This window comes from Patagioenas fasciata, chromosome 2 (genome assembly GCF_037038585.1).
Source record: "Patagioenas fasciata isolate bPatFas1 chromosome 2, bPatFas1.hap1, whole genome shotgun sequence".
In the NCBI taxonomy this organism is placed as follows: domain Eukaryota; kingdom Metazoa; phylum Chordata; class Aves; order Columbiformes; family Columbidae; genus Patagioenas; species Patagioenas fasciata.
In genome coordinates, this window is record NC_092521.1 from 31,360,609 (window position 1) to 31,382,157 (window position 21,549).

A 21,549-nucleotide genomic window follows, 5' to 3' on the forward strand; every position below is an offset into this window, starting at 1 on the left:
TCCATCTGTATTGCAGAGTTTATCTGGTACTTACAAGCAAGCCCCAGGGTGAGCCCCACAGCTACGCTAATTTGCCTGTAAACCATGACAGCGATGTGACCAAGGATTTGGGCTGGTAATGAACATGGGCTTGTGATAACTTCCCAACATGGTGCAATGTTTTCTCTACTTTTATAAATAGTAAATGGATAAGTGTTTTCTTCTGTTTAGCCCGGTTTAGCTACCACATAATCTCCAGCCCAGTTTCTCCTCCCCAGACTCAGAGTATGGACACAGGACGTTTCTAACCCATCTGACTGTGGGGACAGCTCTTGGTCCTCAAGCATTATGTTACTGTGGTCTCTGCCCTTTACCATAAACACTCGTGAAATTAGCTATTCCAGGTAATGGCTTGTGTGCTAGCGCTTCTTGGTAGTTCAGAAGGATGCATTTCCTGCAAATGAATTTGTTTCTGCAAATACGCAGCTCCCACAATCATGGGAAATGAGCAGAAGAAAAGTCTGAAAACTATTACCCTGAGAGCTGTGCTGCAACTCTGGAGGAGCATGAAAGCCCAAGCTACATAAGCAAGGTTTCAGCTTCATGCCCATTCAGTTCAGTTTTGCCCACCTTGTGAAGTGGAATTTGCACCAAGTACAAAGTACAGAGCACTTGCAAGTTTGTGCTAAAGATTTTGAAGCAGGGATGGCAGATGTTGGTAGAGTTAATCCAGTAATAGGTACGCTCTTGGACATGATGGGGTTTTTTAGGTTGATTTTGAGTTGTGTTTGGTTGTGTTTGTGGTGTTTTGTTGTTGTGGTGGTTGGTTTGTTTAAGTTTCAGAGTTTGTCTGAAAGAACTCAGTTGCCTGTTATTTGTGTGCATTGTTTGGCTGGGTTGAATTATCTTTTTGCTCCTTGGAGCCTTTTCTCTGTGTTCTTTCTGAAGCCAGGTATGAATTCAATGTCATAATTTGAATCAAAGTTACATCTTTACTGTATGAGTGGATTATAGGTTCATCTTGGGCAAAACAAGCTTATTTTTTGCTTGTTTAGCAGTGTGCTATTTAATTTAGCTTTCATATGTGCATGCAATTATATTTTAACAGGCAATTTGCAAAATGCACATTTCAAATACCAGATTCACTTAGTGGTGGAGAGATCTCAAAGGCATGTTAGAAACTTGCGTACTAACTGAAGAGTAAACTGAAATGTTCCCTCTCAGGTTAATAATGATAAAGGAATTTTTATAAATACTACTAGTCATTATAACACTAGGACTCATGTTCTGGTCTTGGAGCCGGATCCTTTTAGTCTAGGCTGTGTAGTGTAACCCTGTGCTACCCTCTTCTGTGAAGTTGAAGAGTAACACAAGAGGTAACAAATGGATGCTGATGGACTTTGGAGAGCAACTAAAGGACGGGATCAGGGAGGCAGTTTAGCCGTATTTTTGTAAATTGATGAAATTTAGTAATTTTTATATTTCAAATTTCATTCAGTTTGTTCTAGTCCTTGAGTGAAAACCTGGCTGTGAAGTTGGTGTGGAAACTGGACAAGACTTGGGATCTTGTTCTTCCTTATTAAAAAAAAAAAGGGATTTTATACAGTATAGATTAGTGGAGGCAGAGCTGAGGGTGGTCAGATTGTAATATGTTTTTCTTCTCCACTCTCCCATAATAAAGAATGAATGGGAGTAATTTCTGAGGATATCTGATATAACTTTTTTGTTGTTTGTTGGACACAGACCAAGCATAACCACTTTGCCCTTAAAAGGAATTGTATTAGAAAACTGTAACTAAGTGAGAATGAAGAGGTAGAGCAGAGCCATTAGCAGTTTTGATCCTTATTTGCTAGACTGTTTTCAGTGTAGCCTGAGTTCAACTGAGGAGGATTGGTTGGCTGCCTCGAGGTATGCAGTGTGTACCAGTAGAGATGTACTGCTCAGTCTTTATCACAGAATCACAGAGTGGTTGAGGTGGGAAGGGACCTCTGGAGGTCATCTTGTCCAACCCTTCTATTCAAGCAGGGACACCTGGAGCTGGTTGCCCAGGACCATGACCACATGACTTTTTACAATCTCCAAGGATGGAGAATCCACAACCTGTCTGGGCAGCCTGTGCCAGTCAGTGCTCAGTCACCCTCACAGTGAAAAAGTGTTTCCTGACATTCAGAGGGAATCTCCTGTGCTTCAGGTTGTGCCCATTGCCTCTGGTCCTGTCACTGGGCACCATTGGAAAGAGCCTGGTTGTTTCTTCTTTGGACCTTCCCTTCAGGTATTTATAGACACTGATAAGATCCCCCTGAGCCTTCTCTTTTACAGGGTAAACAGTCTCAGCTCTCTCAGCCTTTCCTCACCATTGCCATAGTCCTTTGCTGGGCTTCCTGCAGTATGTCCATGTCTCTCTGGTACTGGGGATCCCAGAACTGGACCCAGCGCTCCAGGTGTGTCCTCACCAATGCTGAGCAGAGCAGCAGGATCACCTCCCTCCACCTGCTGGTAATACTTTGTCTAATGCAGCCCAGGACACTTGTTGCCTTTGCTGCAAGGGCACATTGCTGGCTCATGTTCAACTTAGTGTCCACCAGCACCCCCAGGGCTTTTCTACAAAGCTGTTTTCCAACTAGGTGGCCCACAGCATGTACTGGTGCCTGGGCTTGTCCCTCCACAGGTGGAGGGTTTTGTACTTGGTGAACTTAATGAGGTTCTTGTTACCTCATTTCTGCCTGTTGAGGTTCCTCTGGATGGCAGCACAACTCTCTAGCATATCAGCCACTCCTCCCAGTTTTGTGTCGTCTGAAAACTTGCCGAGGCTGCACTCTGTCATGTAATCCATATCATTAATAAAGATGTTGAACAGGACTGGATCCAGTAGTGACCTCAGGGGTACACCACCATTTACTGGCCTCCAGACAGGCTTTGTGCCACTGATCAACAGCCCTTGGGCCCAGCCACTCAGCCAGGTTTCAGTCCACCTCACTCACTGTTCATCCAGCCTGTGTATCAGCAGTTTGTCTGTGAGGATGTTAGGGGAGATGGTGTTGCAAGTCTTCCTGAGGTCTAGATAGAGGATATCCACTGCTCTCCCCTCATCTACCAGGCCACTCATTTTGTCCTGAAAGTTCATCAGGCTCGTCAAGCATGACTTGCCCTTGGTGAAGCAATGCTGACAACTTCTGGTAATTTTCTTGTCCTTCATATGCCTGGAAATGGTTTCCAGGATTAGCTGATATGTCACCTTCCTGGGGATCAAGGTGAATCTGACCAGCCTGTAGTTCTGTGGGTCTTCCTTCTTTAAGATAGAAGTGGTGGGTTTTTTTGTATCTGAAAAGTAAGTATTAAGAAAGTGCTTTTCGTGGTCTGGTAATTAACATTTGTAATGTGCCCTATGACAGCTGTGGATGCATGGACCATCTGTGCCTTTCCTGTCCCTGTACTGTTCCAACCTTGCTTCTGACCCAAGGCTACGGAGATGCCTAATGGTCCTGTAGGTCACCTTTGAACCCTCTAGTCCTACTCTGTGTTTTCTCAGCTGCTAGGTTAGAAATTTCAGTGATATGAGATCACAAAAAAAGACCTTAGCATATTGTGGGGTAAATTTGTGCTTCAGACCGTGCCACTTGGCTGTCTCAGAGATGCGAGTTTTGCTGCTTGGGCACGAGGGAATGTGCTGGTCCTGGCTGGTGTCTGATCTGTAAGTACTGCTGTGGGTGGAGCAATGATACTTCTATTTCCCCCTCAGAATGAGAGTGCCCATTAGTTTTAAGTGATTTATTGAATTGCTTATTTCTAAAAACAGTGAGCAGCTTGACCATTCCTGTTGCTTGAGGCCAACCTAAAGATTGCAGGATGGTAGGCGAAGAGAGAAATGCTTTTTAGTGTTTTTGTTTATTTGCAAAAATTGAACAGAAAATGTAAAGTGAATAAAAAGAGCATGCACTAGCTCCTATGGTGATCAGCTTCGATTTCATGGACTTGTGTTGACATTTTTCACGGTAGCATGTTGCTGAGCAGTGTGTAGGAATTGAATGTTACCATCGCTGCTGAACAGTTTGTGGTGGGATCACTTTCACTGCTCTGACACTGTGCCAAAGTTCCCAATCGCGAATGATGATTGCAGTGACATTTGTCTCATTGTATTAAAAAGTACATGTGTGGGTGGTATTTGTTGTTTGACAACAAAACTAATGAAGGCAGGAAACTGAACAACTTCTGTTGCTTGAACTTTGGATAAAAATACAGATCTTTTAAATCTTGTTATTGCAAAAGATATAGAATCAAACTTCCAGAAAATCCTGAGCCAACTGGAGTTGATGGGGGAAAAAAAAAAAAGGAATGCTAATTTAGGCAGATTTGGGATTTCAACCTAATTACGTAACCACAAGTATGAGTCCATTAGTGTCGCAAAACTTTTTCACAATGATTGTAGTAATGTGTAAGTATTGCTTCATACTGTAGGACACTATACACTGGACACAGAATCAGAGAGAATGTAAAATGCCTCAATGATTAGATACTGAAGGGTACAATTATATAGCTCATCATTTTCCTATCTTTAATGTCTTCTTTTTGACATAGTGGGTAAAAGGTTACTTGAACTTGAGATAGGCAATGCAATTATGACAAGCAGTCATAAGACTGGATGGTTACTTAAGTTTTCTTTTTCTACTTCAGCAGATAAAGTGGCTAATGCCTGCATCATACTGACATACAGAACAAATTTTATGATCATCTTCTATAAACCGGACCTTTTAAAGCTGGTGAGCGAAACATTTGAGCCAACCCGATCTTTTAGGTATATATGCATATCCCTTTGAAGTGGCTCAAAAGAGCTATCTTTGAATGAAAAAATGCTTTTGACTTCATATTTCTCGACAAGTCTCTCCTTTTTAATGTAATTGTGACAAATGTAAGTACTGCCAAAGGAAAAAAAAATCTGTTTTTTCACTGTAAGATACTTCTAAAGAGAATACTGCAATGCAGCTCTTGCTGCTTTTACAGTCTAGGTTAGTGGTGGTTCCTCTGTAGGTCGTGGTTCATAAGGCTATGGGAAGCGGTCCTCACCTGGCTTACAAAGCTATATGGAAACAGCAGAAAAATGAACACGGGTGAAATGGTGGTTGCCAGGGATTTACAATGATATTTTGCTTCAACATGAGTGGCCACCACCATTCTCAACAGTTGTCCTTACTTTCTCAGGGCCAGAGGCAAGTGGTTTTTCTTGCAGGTATTTCTATTTCCACGTGAGTTGGTCCCGCTGCTGGAGCAGCACAGCACAGCGTGCTTTGTGCCCGGGCACTGGGCAAAATGAGACCGCCTTTGTGGAGCCATGGTGGGATGACTTAATGTTTCAAAAAGGGTTAAGCGTTTCCCTGTCCGTCTTTCTTTCTTTCTCCAGCTGCCAGCCATGCACTGGCTACCTTGGGCTTTTGCCAGAATACATTGTGTGTTTCTGTGGGCTACTGTGGGAAACATGTGCAACAGAGAGGCTGTAGGCTGTGTAACTTCAAGAAGTTGAGCTGCTTGTCAAACATCTCAGTAGTGCAGGGGAAATGATGGGATATCACAGCTAAGACATGCATAGGGAAGAAAAGGAAGGTGAGAAAGGGAGCAAGCCTTTCTCCTTTTGAGGACAGCATCCATTTGACTGGTTGGGCTGCGCTTGACCTTGGGCTTGGTTGTTTTTCAGGTTCTTTGTGAAGGCTCTTCTCCCTTGAGACACCGTTGTATCCCTCTAGTTTGCAAGTGGGCTGGTTTCTAGAGTGGCTGAGGAAAAGAAGGTCACGTTTGGCCTTCACAGGTTTCTACTACTGTTATTTCATTGCTTCCAGGGATAATGAGATGAAACTCTGTGATACTACTTCTCTGTGTAATCAGACCCAAAAATAAACTCATTTTTTGGCACCCTTCCCACTCTGAACAGGAAAACTGGTAAATGTTTGGAGCCTAACATAGCTTTGGGAGAATCTCTTTACTGGGGGAAACACTCCTTGCTTTTTCATCTCCTCTGAAGGACCAGGCTTTCTGCTTCCAGACTTGAGATCAGTTAGAGAAGATAAGAATGTGTGCTTAATTATGACCTAGTAATAAATATCTCCTCCAGGCTTTCAGCTTCAGGGATCAGCACTGGCCCTTGAAACTTTCATTTGCAGTGCCTGTTTCATTCAGAAGTTAAAGCAGTTGGAAACATCTGCGAACTGCCTTGGTTTAATTTCAATTAAGTCCCGTAATTTAAACAAAACAAAGTGAAGTCTCTTTATTCCCAGGATGCTAAAGTAAACGGATTATATTTCCATACCCTTTAAACTGATCTAAGATCTGCATTGTCTCATCTTGGCTGTCTACATCCAAAGTCAGACAATTGATTCTGACCTTAGAAATCTGACAGCTCTCTGTACCTTATTTGCAAGAGATCTTGAAAATAAAGCAAATCTGTTTTTTATTTTCAGTAGGCATACTCTGCTCTGTATTTCTATCCAGACAGAGCAGGAGGGCTTTCAAATGCAGATGAACTGAACAAGCTTTTCTTACTGAGGAGCAGTAAGGCAGCATTTCCAAAATCTACTAAGTGTGGGGAGTCCCCCACTGCCTCTTGTGTATTCTGGTTTTTGGGAGCTCTGCTTGCTTGATCCTGAAAGAGATGATAGAAATGATGATATTTCTCACTTCTGCTTTGAACCACTTCCATCCTTACTGATCCCAAACCCATCAGCAAATGAAAAGACAAACGAGCTGAGCTTCATACATCTTCAGCAATGGTCTTGAAATAGTTGAAATTGAGTATATTTTATTTGCACATGAAATTTGGGAAATACAGGCCAGACTGATATTTCTGTCCATAAGACAGTCCATACACAAGGCTGTATGAAACTCCTTAAATCCTGAACTGTTGTGTACAACTTCCTAATGTAGACAGAATCAAAATTAGGGGCAGCAAAATCAAGATATACTATTCCAGTATCTTGTAAGACTTTCTTTGCATCACTTACAGTTGGGAAAATTGCCATTTCAGAGGAAATAGATGTTCATAGGCATACTGTAGAAAATACTCTGATGTGAGGTTTCTGAGCTTCAGCCAGTGCAGTAATAACACCTGATATGATGATGCTCACTTATTACAGCTTGTAATTACAACCAATAACCTTATATAAATAAGAACAAAAATGTTAGTTTGAACTTCCCTGCTACCCTGCATTAGCACATTTGTTTTTATCTCCAGTTCCAGGGTTTTTTTTAAACTTTCCCAGAGGTGACCAGGAAGACCCAGGTGTGTCCTCCTCTTGTGTCCCTCAGTGCTCCTTGCCCAGCCCAAGGCACACGTTTCTAGTCCCTCTCCTGTCCTGTGCCTGCCCTCAGCTCGCCGTGCCAGCACTGGGCACCGCTTTTGCCACAGCAGAGGCGAGAGGACCCTCCTGCCTGGCGGGCTCCCTTCCCACCTGCACCATGCTGCCAGAAAAGGTGATAATTGGTTTAGTTCATTTTAACCTCACCGTTAGTGAAACCAGTAATTGGGAGAGCAGTTAGGGCTGCCCATTCCTGGCCAGCCAAGCCCTTTTTAGCCTGGTGCAGTACCAAGGTACTGGGTGTTCACAAAGCTTGAAATGCAGCAACGGGAATGCTAATGAAAACTGAACCCGTTCTTTGCAAATATTCTGCTTGCCTTCCGTTTAAGGCTTTCCAAGTTAGCTTCTTAATTTTCAGATGTTTAGAGGCAATGTGTTTCTGGGCTAGTGGGATTTGCAGAGCGGTGATGGTAAGTCATCCACTTCTGTGCACAGCATCCAAAATACAGGGCATGGGTTATTTATTTGAGACTTAAATGTTGCAACCAAACTTTGACAGTGTATGTGTTCAATAATTAGTGTTAATATTTGGTAACTGTTAGTGATTGACGTCTGATTACCTTAGAAGACGTGTCATGTCCTTTTCTGTACGGAACTTACTGGGGTTGTGTATGAGATGGGAAAGGGAGCTTCCATGCTTTTACATCTTCATTCCTTTGTTCATGTGATAGAGAAAAAAAGGCTCAAATATCTCTGAATCATTTTTGTTTAGACCTGAAAAAGGTGTATGGCAAAGGCCATGGAGTCCCAGTGTTCCTTGTTGTCTCCCTCTGTAATCTTAGAAACCAGTTTTAATAACATCTGTGGTCCTTGTACCAGTTAGTGCAGAATTTCAGATGTCACAAATTGGTCATTTTTCTGTTTAGGTTACAACAGGTACCTGGATGGGTACTGAGTTTCAAATATGGGAGTGAAAGTTTCTGTCATTCATCTGCATGGATGCTGTATAGTTCAGAACCACCTTAGGCCTGTGCTAGGGTGTACGCTTTTTTTACAGATGGGTTATATTTAGCCAGATAAACAATGTCATACATGTGATAATGAAAGGGTAGAAACTTCTTGCTGACTCCAGTTCTTGCTGCCTAACACCATACTGTGAATGCAGGCAACATAAATGTTTAGGTTTGTATTTTAATATCTGGAAAATAAATATTCTGAACAGTTTTGTATATTCAGTCAATTGGTGAAGATAGGGACTTTGTCCTAACCTGGCTGAATATGAATACTACATTGCTATATATTGTAAAGAACACTTAGAGCAACCTTAAAATGCATTATCTTCTGTATTATTAGAGAGCAGCAGTTTACAAATGGTTAGAGTGATTAGATTGACATGGCTTATGTGTAATGAGCAACCGCTGGTGAAGCAAGTAATTAAATGCAAAGTATACTTGAAAATGCAATAATACATTGAAATTCAGGGCAGGTTATTTCCAAGCATCATTGCAAGAATTTGTCTTATCTCTTTGTATTCCAGTATGAATAGAGATTTCTGGTGAACTGGAAATTCAATGGATTCTTTCGTTCTGGTGAGGATGCTGTTTTGGAATGGCAAAGCTTAGAGCCTTTTTACATAGAAGCTCTGTTACAGGAACTGGAAATACTGTACGAAGCAGTGAGAATAAACCAAAACATCTGTCCTTTGGGGAATTAAATTTAAATATCTTTTACTTTTATGCTGTTATTTTGGTAATAAGTTCAGTGTTTCTCCTTGCTGTTTGTTGTATTTTTGCTGTGAACTTTACTCCTAATTTCTTTCTTGTTCAGGAAAGTGGGTTATCCTTGTCCCTAGAACACAGCCTAGCTGTTCAGGCTGATCTGAAAAGAGTCTTGCCATTATGGAGCTCTTGTTTCAGCTGAACTTTTAAAATGTGGATCATGTTAAATATATACATTTCATTATTGTTTTCTATTAATAGGTTAGGCTAAAATATATTGATTCCTACTTTTATTTTCCCCATTGAGCTGCATGGATCAAAAATGTTGCTAAAGCCTTGTTTAAAAAACAATCCTGTGACTTTTGTTTTCTTACCAGATGGGAGCTTTATTGGCAGTGCCTAACACTTAGCATGCTTACATCTATTTCAGAAAATAGAAAAAGATGGTCACAAAGTTAGAATGGAGACATTGTTTATTAAAAAACCAACAGTTATAGACTAGATCGGCTGTTGCTAAACCATTTTGTAGCTATTGGTGTTTAATCAAAGTTAAACTGATTACACAGTAAATCCGATGGAAATAAAAAATCCTCATCCAGAACTGTGTCTTACTGAACAACCATATCGGGTTAATATTGTACTTAGGCCTAGGACTCACAGTTAAAATTATTTACGTATTGACAATTCAAATTTATCCAGAATTGGAGCAGTGTGTTGGGTGACTGCTGTTGGGGTGGGGTTTTTTGTATGTGTTTTTTAATTAGCATGTTCCGGCCTCCCCCTCACCCCTTCTTCCCCCAGCCTGGAAAGCAACCACTGTGGCCTGTGGGGATCCTGTTGTTTTTGGAATGAACTGACACTGGGGTTGAGTCCAATTATGGTGGCCTGTAGCTCAAGTAAAGGAAGTATAACTTTACAATTTGAGGGGGAAAAGGAAGTTTGTACAAAAATGGAAACAAGGCAATGGCATCAGGATTAAGATAAGGTGGGTTTTTTTAACAGCTAGTTTCCAAAAGCATATTCCCGGGAGCTTTTTTTTTTTTATAGGGAGTTTTGGATACAGTCAATTTCTGTACAGATACTTCCCTCCACTGTCATAAAATATTTTTAATGTTTTTTAAAGGTACTTTTTTATTGTTGTTGAAAACAAGCTCTTTTATCTGTATGAACAAAACACAATGGCACCGAATAGGCCGTAGTTGCAAGATTATTTAGCTTACGCAGGCCTCTGGCAATCAGACTGCACATAGAGGAGATTTTCTCAGACATCTCAGTCCTTCCAGACTCCCAGCAGACACATGGGGAGAATCTGGAGTTAGGTGGCATCCCCTGGGCAGATGAGGGGAGCTGGCTGGGCTCTGGCTGCCATCCTGCCGCCTGGCAGCCTGATACAACCAACCCCTGTTTGCTGGGCTTCTCCTTGGCAGGCAGACGTGATCACACACATGGCCAGATCTTCTTCAGCTGGCGTAAATTGCCATAGCTTCGTTGAGGACACTGCATCGAGTCCCAGGGTTGGAGATGGTCCTGCTGGGGTGAGCAATCACAGAATCACAGAATGTTAGGGATTGGAAGGGGCCTCGAGAGATCATCTAGTCCTATCTACCCACTGGAGCAGGAACACCTAGATGAGGTTACACAGGAATGTGTCCAGGCAGGTTTTGAATGTCTCCAGAGTAGGAGACTCCACAACCCCCCTGGGCAGCCTGTTCCAGTGCTCTGTCACGCTCACCGTGAAGAAGTTTCTTCTCAAATTTAAATGGAACCTCCTGTGTTCCAGTCTATACCCATTGCCCCTTGTCTTATCATTAGTTGTTACTGAGAAGAGCCAATCATCTTTTTTATTGTTGTTGTAAACCGAGCGATGTTCAATGCTGGGCAGCTGCCCTCTGCTGGTGTGCTTCCATCACACCCAGTGCCCCTGCCCAGCTCCTCATCGGTGCCTCAGCCCCCGAGTTGTTCATAAAACTGGCAGTGAATTAGGCATGGTGTGTGGCGTGGCAGTTCTTTCAACAGTTGTTGCCATCTGTCTGTGGAGACCATTCCAAAGCCTGTTAAAAATGAGGTCTGTGCTTCTGGTGTGCCCACCTGGATCCACAGGTGCTGCACAAAAAATAAAATAAATTTGAGAGAATGCAGGTGGGAGTCAGTTTTAACATTTGAAGGCATAATTCTATACATTTGGGTCACATACAAGTAAATTATGCTAATATTCTTGGGCATTTAATACTTTCCATTGTATAGGAAGCAGAGACATCTTAATGCCTGCTAAGTGCTAGTGAACTAGTTGAAAATAAATAACTTCAGTTTTTAAGCAGCAGTGCCCAAGAAGCAAGGGATGGTGCTAAAGCCCAGTCAGGTTGTACTCAAGAGGTGACATATATAGTCTGTCAAATGTAAGGCTCTGTATTTGCATATAAATGTGATAGGTCTACTTGTTCTAATGTTTGCTGATCGTTTGACTGGGCAGTTCAATACTGAGCTGTCTGTTTGATCAATATTTTTTTTGCTGTTTACGGCTAAACACAAGCTGAAATTTAACTGAAATTAGAGAATACTGAAGTTTGCAATGTGAGCTTCTTATCAGGATGTACTTCTGGGCGTAACAGAAATCAACTGCAGATAAGTTAAGGTTTAAACTATTGAAAAATTGCAGTCTTCACATAGTCTGTAAAGAATGAAGAAAAAATTTTCTAAATCCTCAAAATTTTTGGCAATGTTGAGTGTGCTTTAATTTGGATAGGACTTCATTGCAATGCATGGACTTGATTGAGGTGTGTGGAGTTCAGAACTGGCAACTTGATTATGACAAGATACCATCAATACCAGTTTCTTTAGGCAGGTTAAGATGGCTTTTGCAATTAAAAATTATTAATTTAGTGCTGAAAATAGTAACTGTGGTAATCATTTAGCTGTCACGTGGAATATTAAACTTCTTGATTTAAATAATGAATCAACCCAAAACTTTAAGTTAAAAGTAAAACCTTCAGCCTAAATATATACCATTGTCTTGACAACTTCAAAACATAAACTACATTGCTCCTGGTTTTGTTTAATTAAGTTTCTGCTTTATTAAAAGCAAGCAATGACTTTCAGTTTTTGCAGGAAGATTGTCAGAGTCCTGGCTGAAGCAGCACCTGTCTGCGTCTGCTGGAGCAGGGCTGGCACAGGACAGTGCTGCTGTGCTCGGTCAGTGACTATTTCAGAATGAGCAAGGGAAGACCACTCTGTGACCCAGCTCTTGCCTTTGAAGAAGTTTGTGGAAATGGTCCTGCTACTAGGTGTTGAAAACTCAGAGGGGAGTGAGTGGGAAGGCCAATGCTTGCTGAGAAGCAGTGGAAGGAGTAAAGCCAGATTCGACCCCAAATGTGAGCTCCAGAGAGGACAGTGCAGGTAATACTGAGCTGTTGGTTCCAAGCAGCAGCATGTGAGAACTTTCCTTTGCACAATGGTGATGGGAGGAAAGTTGCCAAAGGCAGGTGAAGGTAATTGCAGACAGAAACAAAGCTGGTTTTTAAAATCTGTAGATCCTTTATAACTCCTGTGTCTGTGACTGAACCTCCAAGCGATGTTGGTTGCCTGAGGCCAGGTTGCAAAGGACTTGGTTGAAAGTAAGATGAAGGTTGCTAATGGCTTAAGGGTGAAAATATGCAATGAATTGCAGAGAAAAACAATTAGCTTATTATAAAATGGCTTGTACGAGCAATAATTAATCAGGCGTATGGAAAAAACTCTGTAAGTTTTTATCAGCAGTTGATACCGGGAGCAATAAGGTGGCAAATAAGGAGGTGTGATGACAAGAAAAGCAATGCCATTAGGGAACAACATAATCGTGGAGTTTGAGAACAACTAAGGAGAGAAAAATGTGAAGTGTTGGAAGTAAGCTGAAATAAATCGATGTTACGGTGTTAACAGCTGACTGTCTGCGAGACAGGCTGTGTCTGCTTGAACTAGACCTTCCAAGAAATTTATTCTGAAACATGATGGACTCTAGAGGACACTCACAAGCCCTAAAGTGGTTAAAAGAATATAAAGGATCGGGATGAGGGGGTGGAGGGGGGAAGTTAGTGATAAGGTGTGACAGAACAGTTAACTTATCTGGAAAGATATATTGGCATTCGTCCATGGTATCTCTGAACTGTGAGTGATGGAGAAGCAGAGCTTGAAAGCAGAAGGGTGGTGGTGGTGGTTATTGCCACAAAGGGAGAAACCTGATCAGTCCAGTGGCTGTGGCCCTTGTCACTCCCCTCATCAAAGGCTGCTTGTGCAGCTGGTTGGATTTCCAGCAAAAGACCTCGTTACCCTTCCAGGTAGGGCAGGTGTCTCAAGTGGAAATGGCTCCTGTAAGCATGGATGCATTAAAATAGAAAAGCTGCCCGTGGAGCAGGAGAAAGCTATAGGAGAGTGGCCACCGAGGGAAACTTGTCTTTCTCACATGATATCCTCCTTTTAAAGTAGAAAAGATTTAGAAAGAGGTTAATGTTCCCAAGCATATGTTGAAAGTGAGGGAGAAAAAGAAAGTTAGTACAAGCATTGAGTATGGCTGTTTCTTGTGATATAGCCAAAGGACCTGAACTGCTTGGCAGCAGCTCTGCAACCTGAGCGCTTGCTTCTGTGGTATTTGTCATTCCTCACTTCCATACGCTTGCTTGGGGCCAGCTATTAATTATGGCACAGTGACATATGAAAACCAAGCTGTTATTTGAATATATTTGAACTGGATGTGAGTTAATTTTGATACATATGAATAGGTTATCTGGTATCACATTACAAGTATTATGCTCTTTATGTTTGTGGGCTTTATTTGCACAGCTGTAGTCTGAGTCTGCAACCTTCGTCATCGCTATTTAGGTTTGTAAAGAACATTTAATAATGTATGGCACAATATGTTTGCTGAAACTGAGTAAAGTATTACAGTTCCATAACTTGAGAATTTTTTTTCCCCCCTTTGGTAAAGTAATGGATTTAGTGAGTTAAAAAAAAAAGTCAAAATCATCCCTATGATTACCATGTTCAGTCTGGCATTGGAGAGTACAGAAGGAGGGAGTTCTGCTCCTCTCCCATGCTCTCGGTGCTTTCTCTGCTAAGAGTTGTACAGAAGGAGGAAGAAACAGCTGGGTCCTGCCTTGTACGTGTGCGTACCAGCACCCTAATAACTGTGCGCCAGCACCCTACTGCGCACAGCGGGTATAGCTGCTCTCGCCCCATGCAGCTCTGTCCTCTGCACCAGATAAAAGTGTAAATCCTGGGGATGGAGGAGAAGATATGTGGTCATGGAAGACCATATGGCAATGGAGGGGATGGAATTCAAGTCTTATACGTACCTTCTTTTGGCATTATACGATTTTTAGGATCTGGATATTGGAGCTTGGCTGGTTTGGGGCTTTTTTTTTTCTTTTTTTGCTTTAGTGCATCACTTCTAAGTCAATTTTGATGAGAACTGAAGGCAGCTCAGCATCTGTTAAGATCCTCAGACCCTCAGAAAAGGGCTTATTCTGAATCTAAGTTTTTTGAAAAAATAATCATTAAATCAGAATTAAATTTATATTGTTCATATGTTTTTCTCCTAATTCTGTGTGATCACATGCTGACTGTTTTGTCTTCCATGCAGATTTTCTTGGTAATGTGTCATCTGTTTGTGTGTGAAGAAGTGTAAAATGACTAATTCTTCCTACCATTTACATTCATAAAGTAACAATTATAGTTTTGTTCTTGAAGCAACTTCTAAAAGCCCTTCTGTGGAAACACTAGAATGAGACAATTAAATCATTGGTCCTAAGTATTTGTGCCTTAGCGATGACATATACTTTACAGAAAAAAAAAACAACAAACAAATTACCTTGGCAAGATTCTCTTTCCTGTTGAACTCTTAAAATAGTTTGCAGCATTTTTATACCTGTCAAGGTTTGAAAGCTATAAATAGGGAGATTTGTAGGGAGAGGAATATGTTTTTATTTATTTTTATGCATAAACACACCCATTAACTTTTTTGGACAATGAAAAGGAGGAGGCATAAGCTGGAAGAGTTCACATCGGAGTTTCAGCTTCTTGCTGCTGTTACTATCTGAGGGTGACACAGCCTGGAATTTCTCCATTGTAAAGATCAGCAATAAGTTACAAGTATCTAAAAATCCAGTTTGCAAGTCCTAGAAGCTGTCTGGATTTCTCCAAGGATGTGCATGTGGCATGGAATTGTGTTTATAAATATCTGAAGAGTGGGTGTCAAGAGGATGGGACCAGACTCCTTTCAGTGGTGCCCAGTGATAGGATGAGGGGCAATGGGTGCAGACTGAAACGCAGGAGGTTCCATCTGAAGATGAGGAGAAACTTCTTTACTTTGAGAATGCCAGAGCACTGGAACAGGCTGCCCAGAGAGGTTGTGGAGTCTCCTTCTTCAGAAACATTCGAGACCTGCCTGGACACATTCCTGTGCAATCTACTCCAGGTGAACCTGCTTTCAGAGGTGGTTTGGACTAGATGATCTCCAGAGGTCCCTTCCAACCCCAACCATTCTGTGATTCTGTGGGACAAGCAGTCATTTGGTTGGGATGCATTTGGATTGGCTGTGTGGGCTGGGTGGAGAGGTTGCTGCCCTGGGGCATCTCCTGGACTTCTGGCAAGTTAGCAGTTCAGACTCCTGGTATTAAAAGCACAGATATCGAGAAACAACTCTGTTAACAGATGCTTCTGATAGGCTTTGTCTCTTGCACATGTGTTTCCATGCATGTGAGAAAGCTGGGGGCTGGAAGAGCTCAGCTGATGTATGGCAAGGGTAGAGGCTGGTGAGGGCCTATGACATAGGTCAGCCCTGTGAAGCTGAGGAAGCCTGGCTGACCAGGGAATGGTACTTCAGAGGAAAATTGGGATCCTGGGCTTTGTTTTACTTGCTGGGAAGACACAGTGGCTTGGTTCTGTTGGCTTTCAGTGTTCATCACTGCAACCCTGCAAGTTTACTTTATAAACACCAACACATTGCATTCTAGAGAGGTAGCGTGTTTGTTAAGACACCTATTTGCTCGAGAAGTCTTTGTTCATGGGAGGCAGCGGACCTGAAGATCTGTGAAGTGCTGGGGCTGGCCAGGCTCCTCATGGGGACCCTGCTGGTGTCCCCTGCTCCCCTTTGCCTTCTGGCAGCTGAGCTGGATTGTAGCAAATTGTTTTTCTGCTCTTGGGGAAACCATCATTTACAAATAAAGTGCTTCTGACAGCCACTTTAACAGCTGTAACTTCTTGGTTGCTTTTTATCTGGATAAATTCTGCCTTTTTTCCTGGAATTTTAGGAGGAGGGCTGCTAGGATGTCGTTTGCATAGTTATGCAACATAGATATGTATACATTAAATATATGTTGTATATACAGTGATTTCTAATATTTCAGTTCAAATACTTTTTTGATTTAGCATTAAGAGGTAACTGATTGCTTTATCAAATGGACAAGAATTGCTTATTTTCCTGGATAGTCTTCAACTCTATTGAGAAATTAATGGTGGTTTCAGAATTTATGAAGGGCAAAGAAATGGTATTCTCTAATTCAAAGAGCTAATTAGAAGTAAATGCCTATGGGTGTTGGGTTTTTCTCCCCCTACGTTTTAGGAGCATTAGACGAAAATTTAATGATTGCTTTTAATTTTACAGGCAACCAGCATCAAGCGCGAAATGACCTTCACTGCATTCCAACAGGAGGATGTAAAAAGTGACATCAGTCAAAAACTGCCAGAGCAACAGTTTCTCCTGTTCACCGCAAAGGAGGAAGACTCAAAACCAGCAGAGACCAAAAAACCTAACAGAGCTCATGAGTATGAAAAGGAAAACACTCGTTCTGTTTGCCTTCTGGAACAGAAGCGCAAGGTTGTTTCTTCAAATATTGATGTGCCTCCAGCAAGGTAAGGAGAGTTGTGTGTTGTTTTGTTGTGTGTGTTTCGTTTTAAGCCTTTTTTTCTTTTTTTTTAAATGGCATGTTAGAGGCCAGTTTGGTAAGCAGTACAATGAACTGATGAGACTAGTATTTGTGTCTAAGCAGTCCAAAGTCGATCACAACTCCACTACTTGAGAGATCTGCTAGAAAACTGAAAACACTAGTAGCAGAAACTGGGACCATGTGCAGTGTAGGACTTTGTATTTTGCTTTTGCAATGTTTTTGCTTTTATAATGTGTTGCAACTGAGTTACTTCCAGAAGAGGATGTGTCTTAACAGGAATAAATTGTTGACCCAGCTTCACCCTGAGAAGTAATTTTCTAAATTAGACATAGAATCATCTTACCTGCAAGCAATTTTTTTGTTATTAATTTTTTTTACTGTCATACCTGCAGCCTTTTTATACTCTTGGGAGTGTGCAATGGCTTAAGCTGCGTAGTGAGGATGTAATATCTTATGTTCCATTATATCTCTGTATAGGTATACAGCTGGGCCATAATGTATTCTATGAAATGAATTAATAGAAAAAAAACTAGTGAGGAAAGGCCAATGCAGGAAAATAAAATTTGTACAAAATGAAGATTTGGGGATTTTGATATTACTTTTTATTTTTTTATTCCTTTAGGATCTGTTATGAATGCACATAAATATTTGTGTCTTCAGCATTGACATCTGGGCAGTCACACTTTTAATTATAAACTATGGCATGTTATTCTGAGAAAAGTAGTTGTTCTTTAATCTGAGACGTGACACAGAAAGACATTCAAGGTTTATTTGTCTATTTTCCTTCGTGATATTTAAGTGGAATAATAGTAAGAGAAGGAGGAACTGGGAATTTCATACTGGCTAGTGATTTAAAGAGACGGGAGTAAAAAATACAGTGTCTAGAACCTTGAACTTTGTGGAAGGACTTCACTGCTTTGGGAGAGAAAGGGAGTGATTCCTGTAGGAATGCTGAAGTACGGAAGAAACATATCCAGTAATGCTAAACAGACTCACTTATATCAATGGTAAAAAACTGACATTGCAGGATGATAAGAGCTGTTTTTTTTCTTTTTGTTGCTTGCTATTTCGTGTTACATGTTGGCATCAGTCTGTCTGCAAAGATTTTTTTTCCTAACTTGCCTGATAAGTTCAATTGCACATAATATTCACTGAAATGCCTTCAGAGTTTACAGTGCCACTCTCAAATATGTAGTCAAATGGGATATTTTCTTGGGTTTTTTTTGTTTGTTTGCCTTCTGAAAAACAACATAAACTAGCAGGTTCTGCTACATCGTTCAGAACAGGATGACCATTGTTTTCCTCTGGTTCTCACAGATGACACTTGTAAAAACTGCAGAGTTCACAAGCATTTTAACAGGATTTTTTTCCCCCACATATATCTGGTAAAAAGCGATGCATTTAAAGCTTGAAAATGTTAGGATACTTGTTTGCAATTTTCACCAGTAATCAGCCCTGGAGAGTGCCCTGCTCATTCATGCTTATGTGTCTCAAAGCAAATAGGATCATCAGGTAAGTCAGGGCAGCAGGGACCTTAGGAAGTAATCTAGACCAACTTCCCCCTGCTCAAACCATACATTAGCATTTCAATTTTACGATTCAGTCTCCTAAGGTGTAGGATTTAAGTGCACTTTTGTGTGGCTTCATGCAATAAGTCACCTCAAGAAGGCATTGAGCTCCACTTTTCTGTAACTGCAAGATCATCCTTCCTTGGAGGGAGGGGTATTTTTTCACCCAGATTGAAAGGAGAATGAATAAACATCTTTAATGCTTTATAAAGACTAATTCTAACACCAGTTGTGAGCACAAGATACTTAAAATGATAAGCAATGGATTTATTTGCAAAGTGTCTTCTAAAATTGCTTATTGTTCCTGTGCTTTGTAGTGAACAGAAAAATTATTGTATTAGGTTGTTGCATGTTTTCAGACATGCAGGTTGAGCTGCTGCGTTAGCAGAATTAGAGAATGAAGTACAAAACAAACCTAGAGTCCAAATTTGATAGTATGATAAACATCTTGGTCACTATTGCTAAGTTCTAAGGACAAGTTTAAGTTTCCCTTTTGATCTGAGGTGATTTATTGGGCCATTTATCTGTAGGGGACAGGAAGAGCATTAAAATGTTTGCTTGGAGATGTTACTAAATATTTGTTGTTGTAATGAGATTAATGCCCAGTCTCTCTTCCTCTTCAGCACAGTTTGATCTCTTAAGTCATATTCTCTGAGAAGTGAGAGTCCAGGCTTTTGACGTTCTCCTGCCTCTTCCTAAGACACTTCCAGTCTTCTGTTAAGGATGTGCTGATGGAATTGTGTGTTCCCCAGAGGTGAATTCCTCCTCTGTTCTGCTCCTGGCAGGACTTGCTGGGTCAGCTGTCCTCTCCTCTGATGAGAACATCCATCCGCCTTGGCAGCTTGCTGATTGCCTTCACAGATTATTTTTACATGTAGTTGTGTAAGGTCATCTTGAATTAATCAGATGATGTTTACAAAAGTGTGGGAGAAATAAGGAGTTTAATATGGTCTTCAGTTACTTATTGCTAAGTACAGTCTCTATACAAAAAACTTCCAGCTATTGTTTTGAAGTAGAAAAATTGTATGGAAATGAAGTTTGCTATTTATTTTGTTTTAAAACCTTAGTGGAGCTGAGAAGGTTACCCGCTTTACTTCAAAAGCCAAAGGGTAATATTAAATTTTGCAGTATCCCACTAAACCCAGGAGAATATGTAAGTGATTTTGAGACAGAAGTTTATAATTCTACAGAATCCTGATTAACAAGGGCATATGAGAGCTCTGGAAAAGAGCTGGTAACATGGACAAGTATGCTTCACTTTGACCACAAAATAAAACAAAGCCCATCCCATCTTATCTGGTTTTAAGGTTCTCAAGAATAAGAACGAAAATGTTTGTAAGGCACTGTATCTAAAATAACTAACAGTTCAGAAAACACCTGCATAATAGTTGTTGCTTCTGAGGCATTCAGACACAGGGTTGTCATTATTGCTATGGACTCTGAAATTTTAGACATGTGAAAACATCTTAACTGAGTCTCTGGTGTTTCAGGTGGTTGATGCTCTGGTGCACTGAAATTACAGAGGATGGAGCTGGGGAGCAGGGCAGGTTGGCGGGTGTCTGACCTGCGTGGTAGGAAACTGGGGAAAAAATGAAAATTGTGGGCACTTTGTTTGTTAAAGAAATCTGGAAAGAATGAGTATATCTAAAGAATTAACAACAAAAGAACCTGATCCAACACCTTCCACATTCCAGGCAAGTGCATAACTGTTTAGCTAATTGGATCTAATTAACAGTCCAACAGTTACACACTTGGCTGGAGTGTGGCATCAGGTTCTTTTGTTGTGGTATTTGGAGTCAGGACCTGAACTGAGGTCTCAGGTGTACAAGGGAGGTGTCTTAACCGTCAAAGTCCTGGCATGTTCAAGGTGTTTCATAGGGCAGCTACTAAAAGTAATAGTATCAGGCTAAGTGTAACAGACCTGAAATAAGTACATTATTGCATACAGGAGAATTCTAATATTGAAATCAAACTAAATTTTACAGTTCATTGTTTACATTTGCTGCTTCATTTTGGAAAAATACTACAGACTTTTTCTGTTGTGTGATGTACTGAAAGTGTCTTTTGGAGTAAAATAGGAGACTATGACTTTTTCTTACTGATTTCTGTGTTTTGGAATGCAAAAATGAAATGAGAGGTTAACAACATCTTTCCCCTTCTCAGATTTCTTCATTTGGTCATTTTGAACAAAATTTATATGAGTTAAATAGCTTTCCTACTTCTGAAACTCAGATGAGCATAAATGAAACTGTTCGGTTTGAGTAGACGAATTATTTAATATAACAAGGAAATTTAACTTCCTTTCCCTTCAAAGTTTAAAATTATTGGTAGTTTTGGTGCATAAAGGACTGCTGTCTTGGAGAAAGGCGTCTGACCTCTCAACTATAAACTGCAATTATCTCTGAGAATTGAGATGTTATCTGTACAGCAGAGCAGAATACGCTTTAGATTGACTTCCAGTTAAACGTGAGTGATCAAGCACAACCCAGATCCCTAAGATCTGAGTAGTGAAAGGTCATTTTCTAAAAAGAGAGTGGTGTCCCTGAGGGACTAAATGTGTTGTCTTGTGGGCAGAAGCAAGCACAGGTCTACCAGTCTTCTGGGCAGCTACACCTTGGAGGATGAGGATGGACAGATGGGTGATGGAGATGAAGGGATGAAGTTTCTTTTTTTTTTTTTTTTCAGTAGAATGTGAGAATAAATATCTGGAAGTGTTGGTGGGGTTAAAGGTCTCTCTAAGCAGAAGTGTATTGACCAGCTATAACTGGAAACTCTTCAAAATGTATATGGATTATTGTTAGAAGTGGTGTCCTTTCTGCTGTCCCAGAAAGAAGTAACTGGAAACATCCAAAAGCTTAAGAGAATTAAAGAAGGAACTAGGCAGACATCACTCTTACCCCTCTGATGGGTGGGAGTGCTTGAATAGTTTTGCTTTTGTTAACCTTTTGCTAGATGACCTCAAAATACTTTGAAAATTTGTATTATCCCCTTGCCACATTGTTCTCTTTTCCCCAGTCCTCCTGTACCCTGTCTTCTCTGAAAAAAAGGAAAGAAATATAAACTTTCTAACTGCCTAATTTTTTCTACA

General features: G+C 40.9%; 1 protein-coding gene across 2 annotated transcripts in view; it reads left to right on the forward strand.

The window, feature by feature from the left end:
* Positions 1 to 21,549, forward strand: part of ZNF704 (zinc finger protein 704) — a 91,130-nt gene that overhangs the window by 3,598 nt on the left and 65,983 nt on the right. For both annotated transcript variants that reach the window (XM_071803988.1, XM_065829928.2), the window contains exon 2: positions 16,611 to 16,858. In XM_071803988.1, coding sequence (XP_071660089.1) covers positions 16,611 to 16,858 — 248 coding nt within the window. The remainder of the gene's footprint in view (positions 1 to 16,610; positions 16,859 to 21,549) is intronic.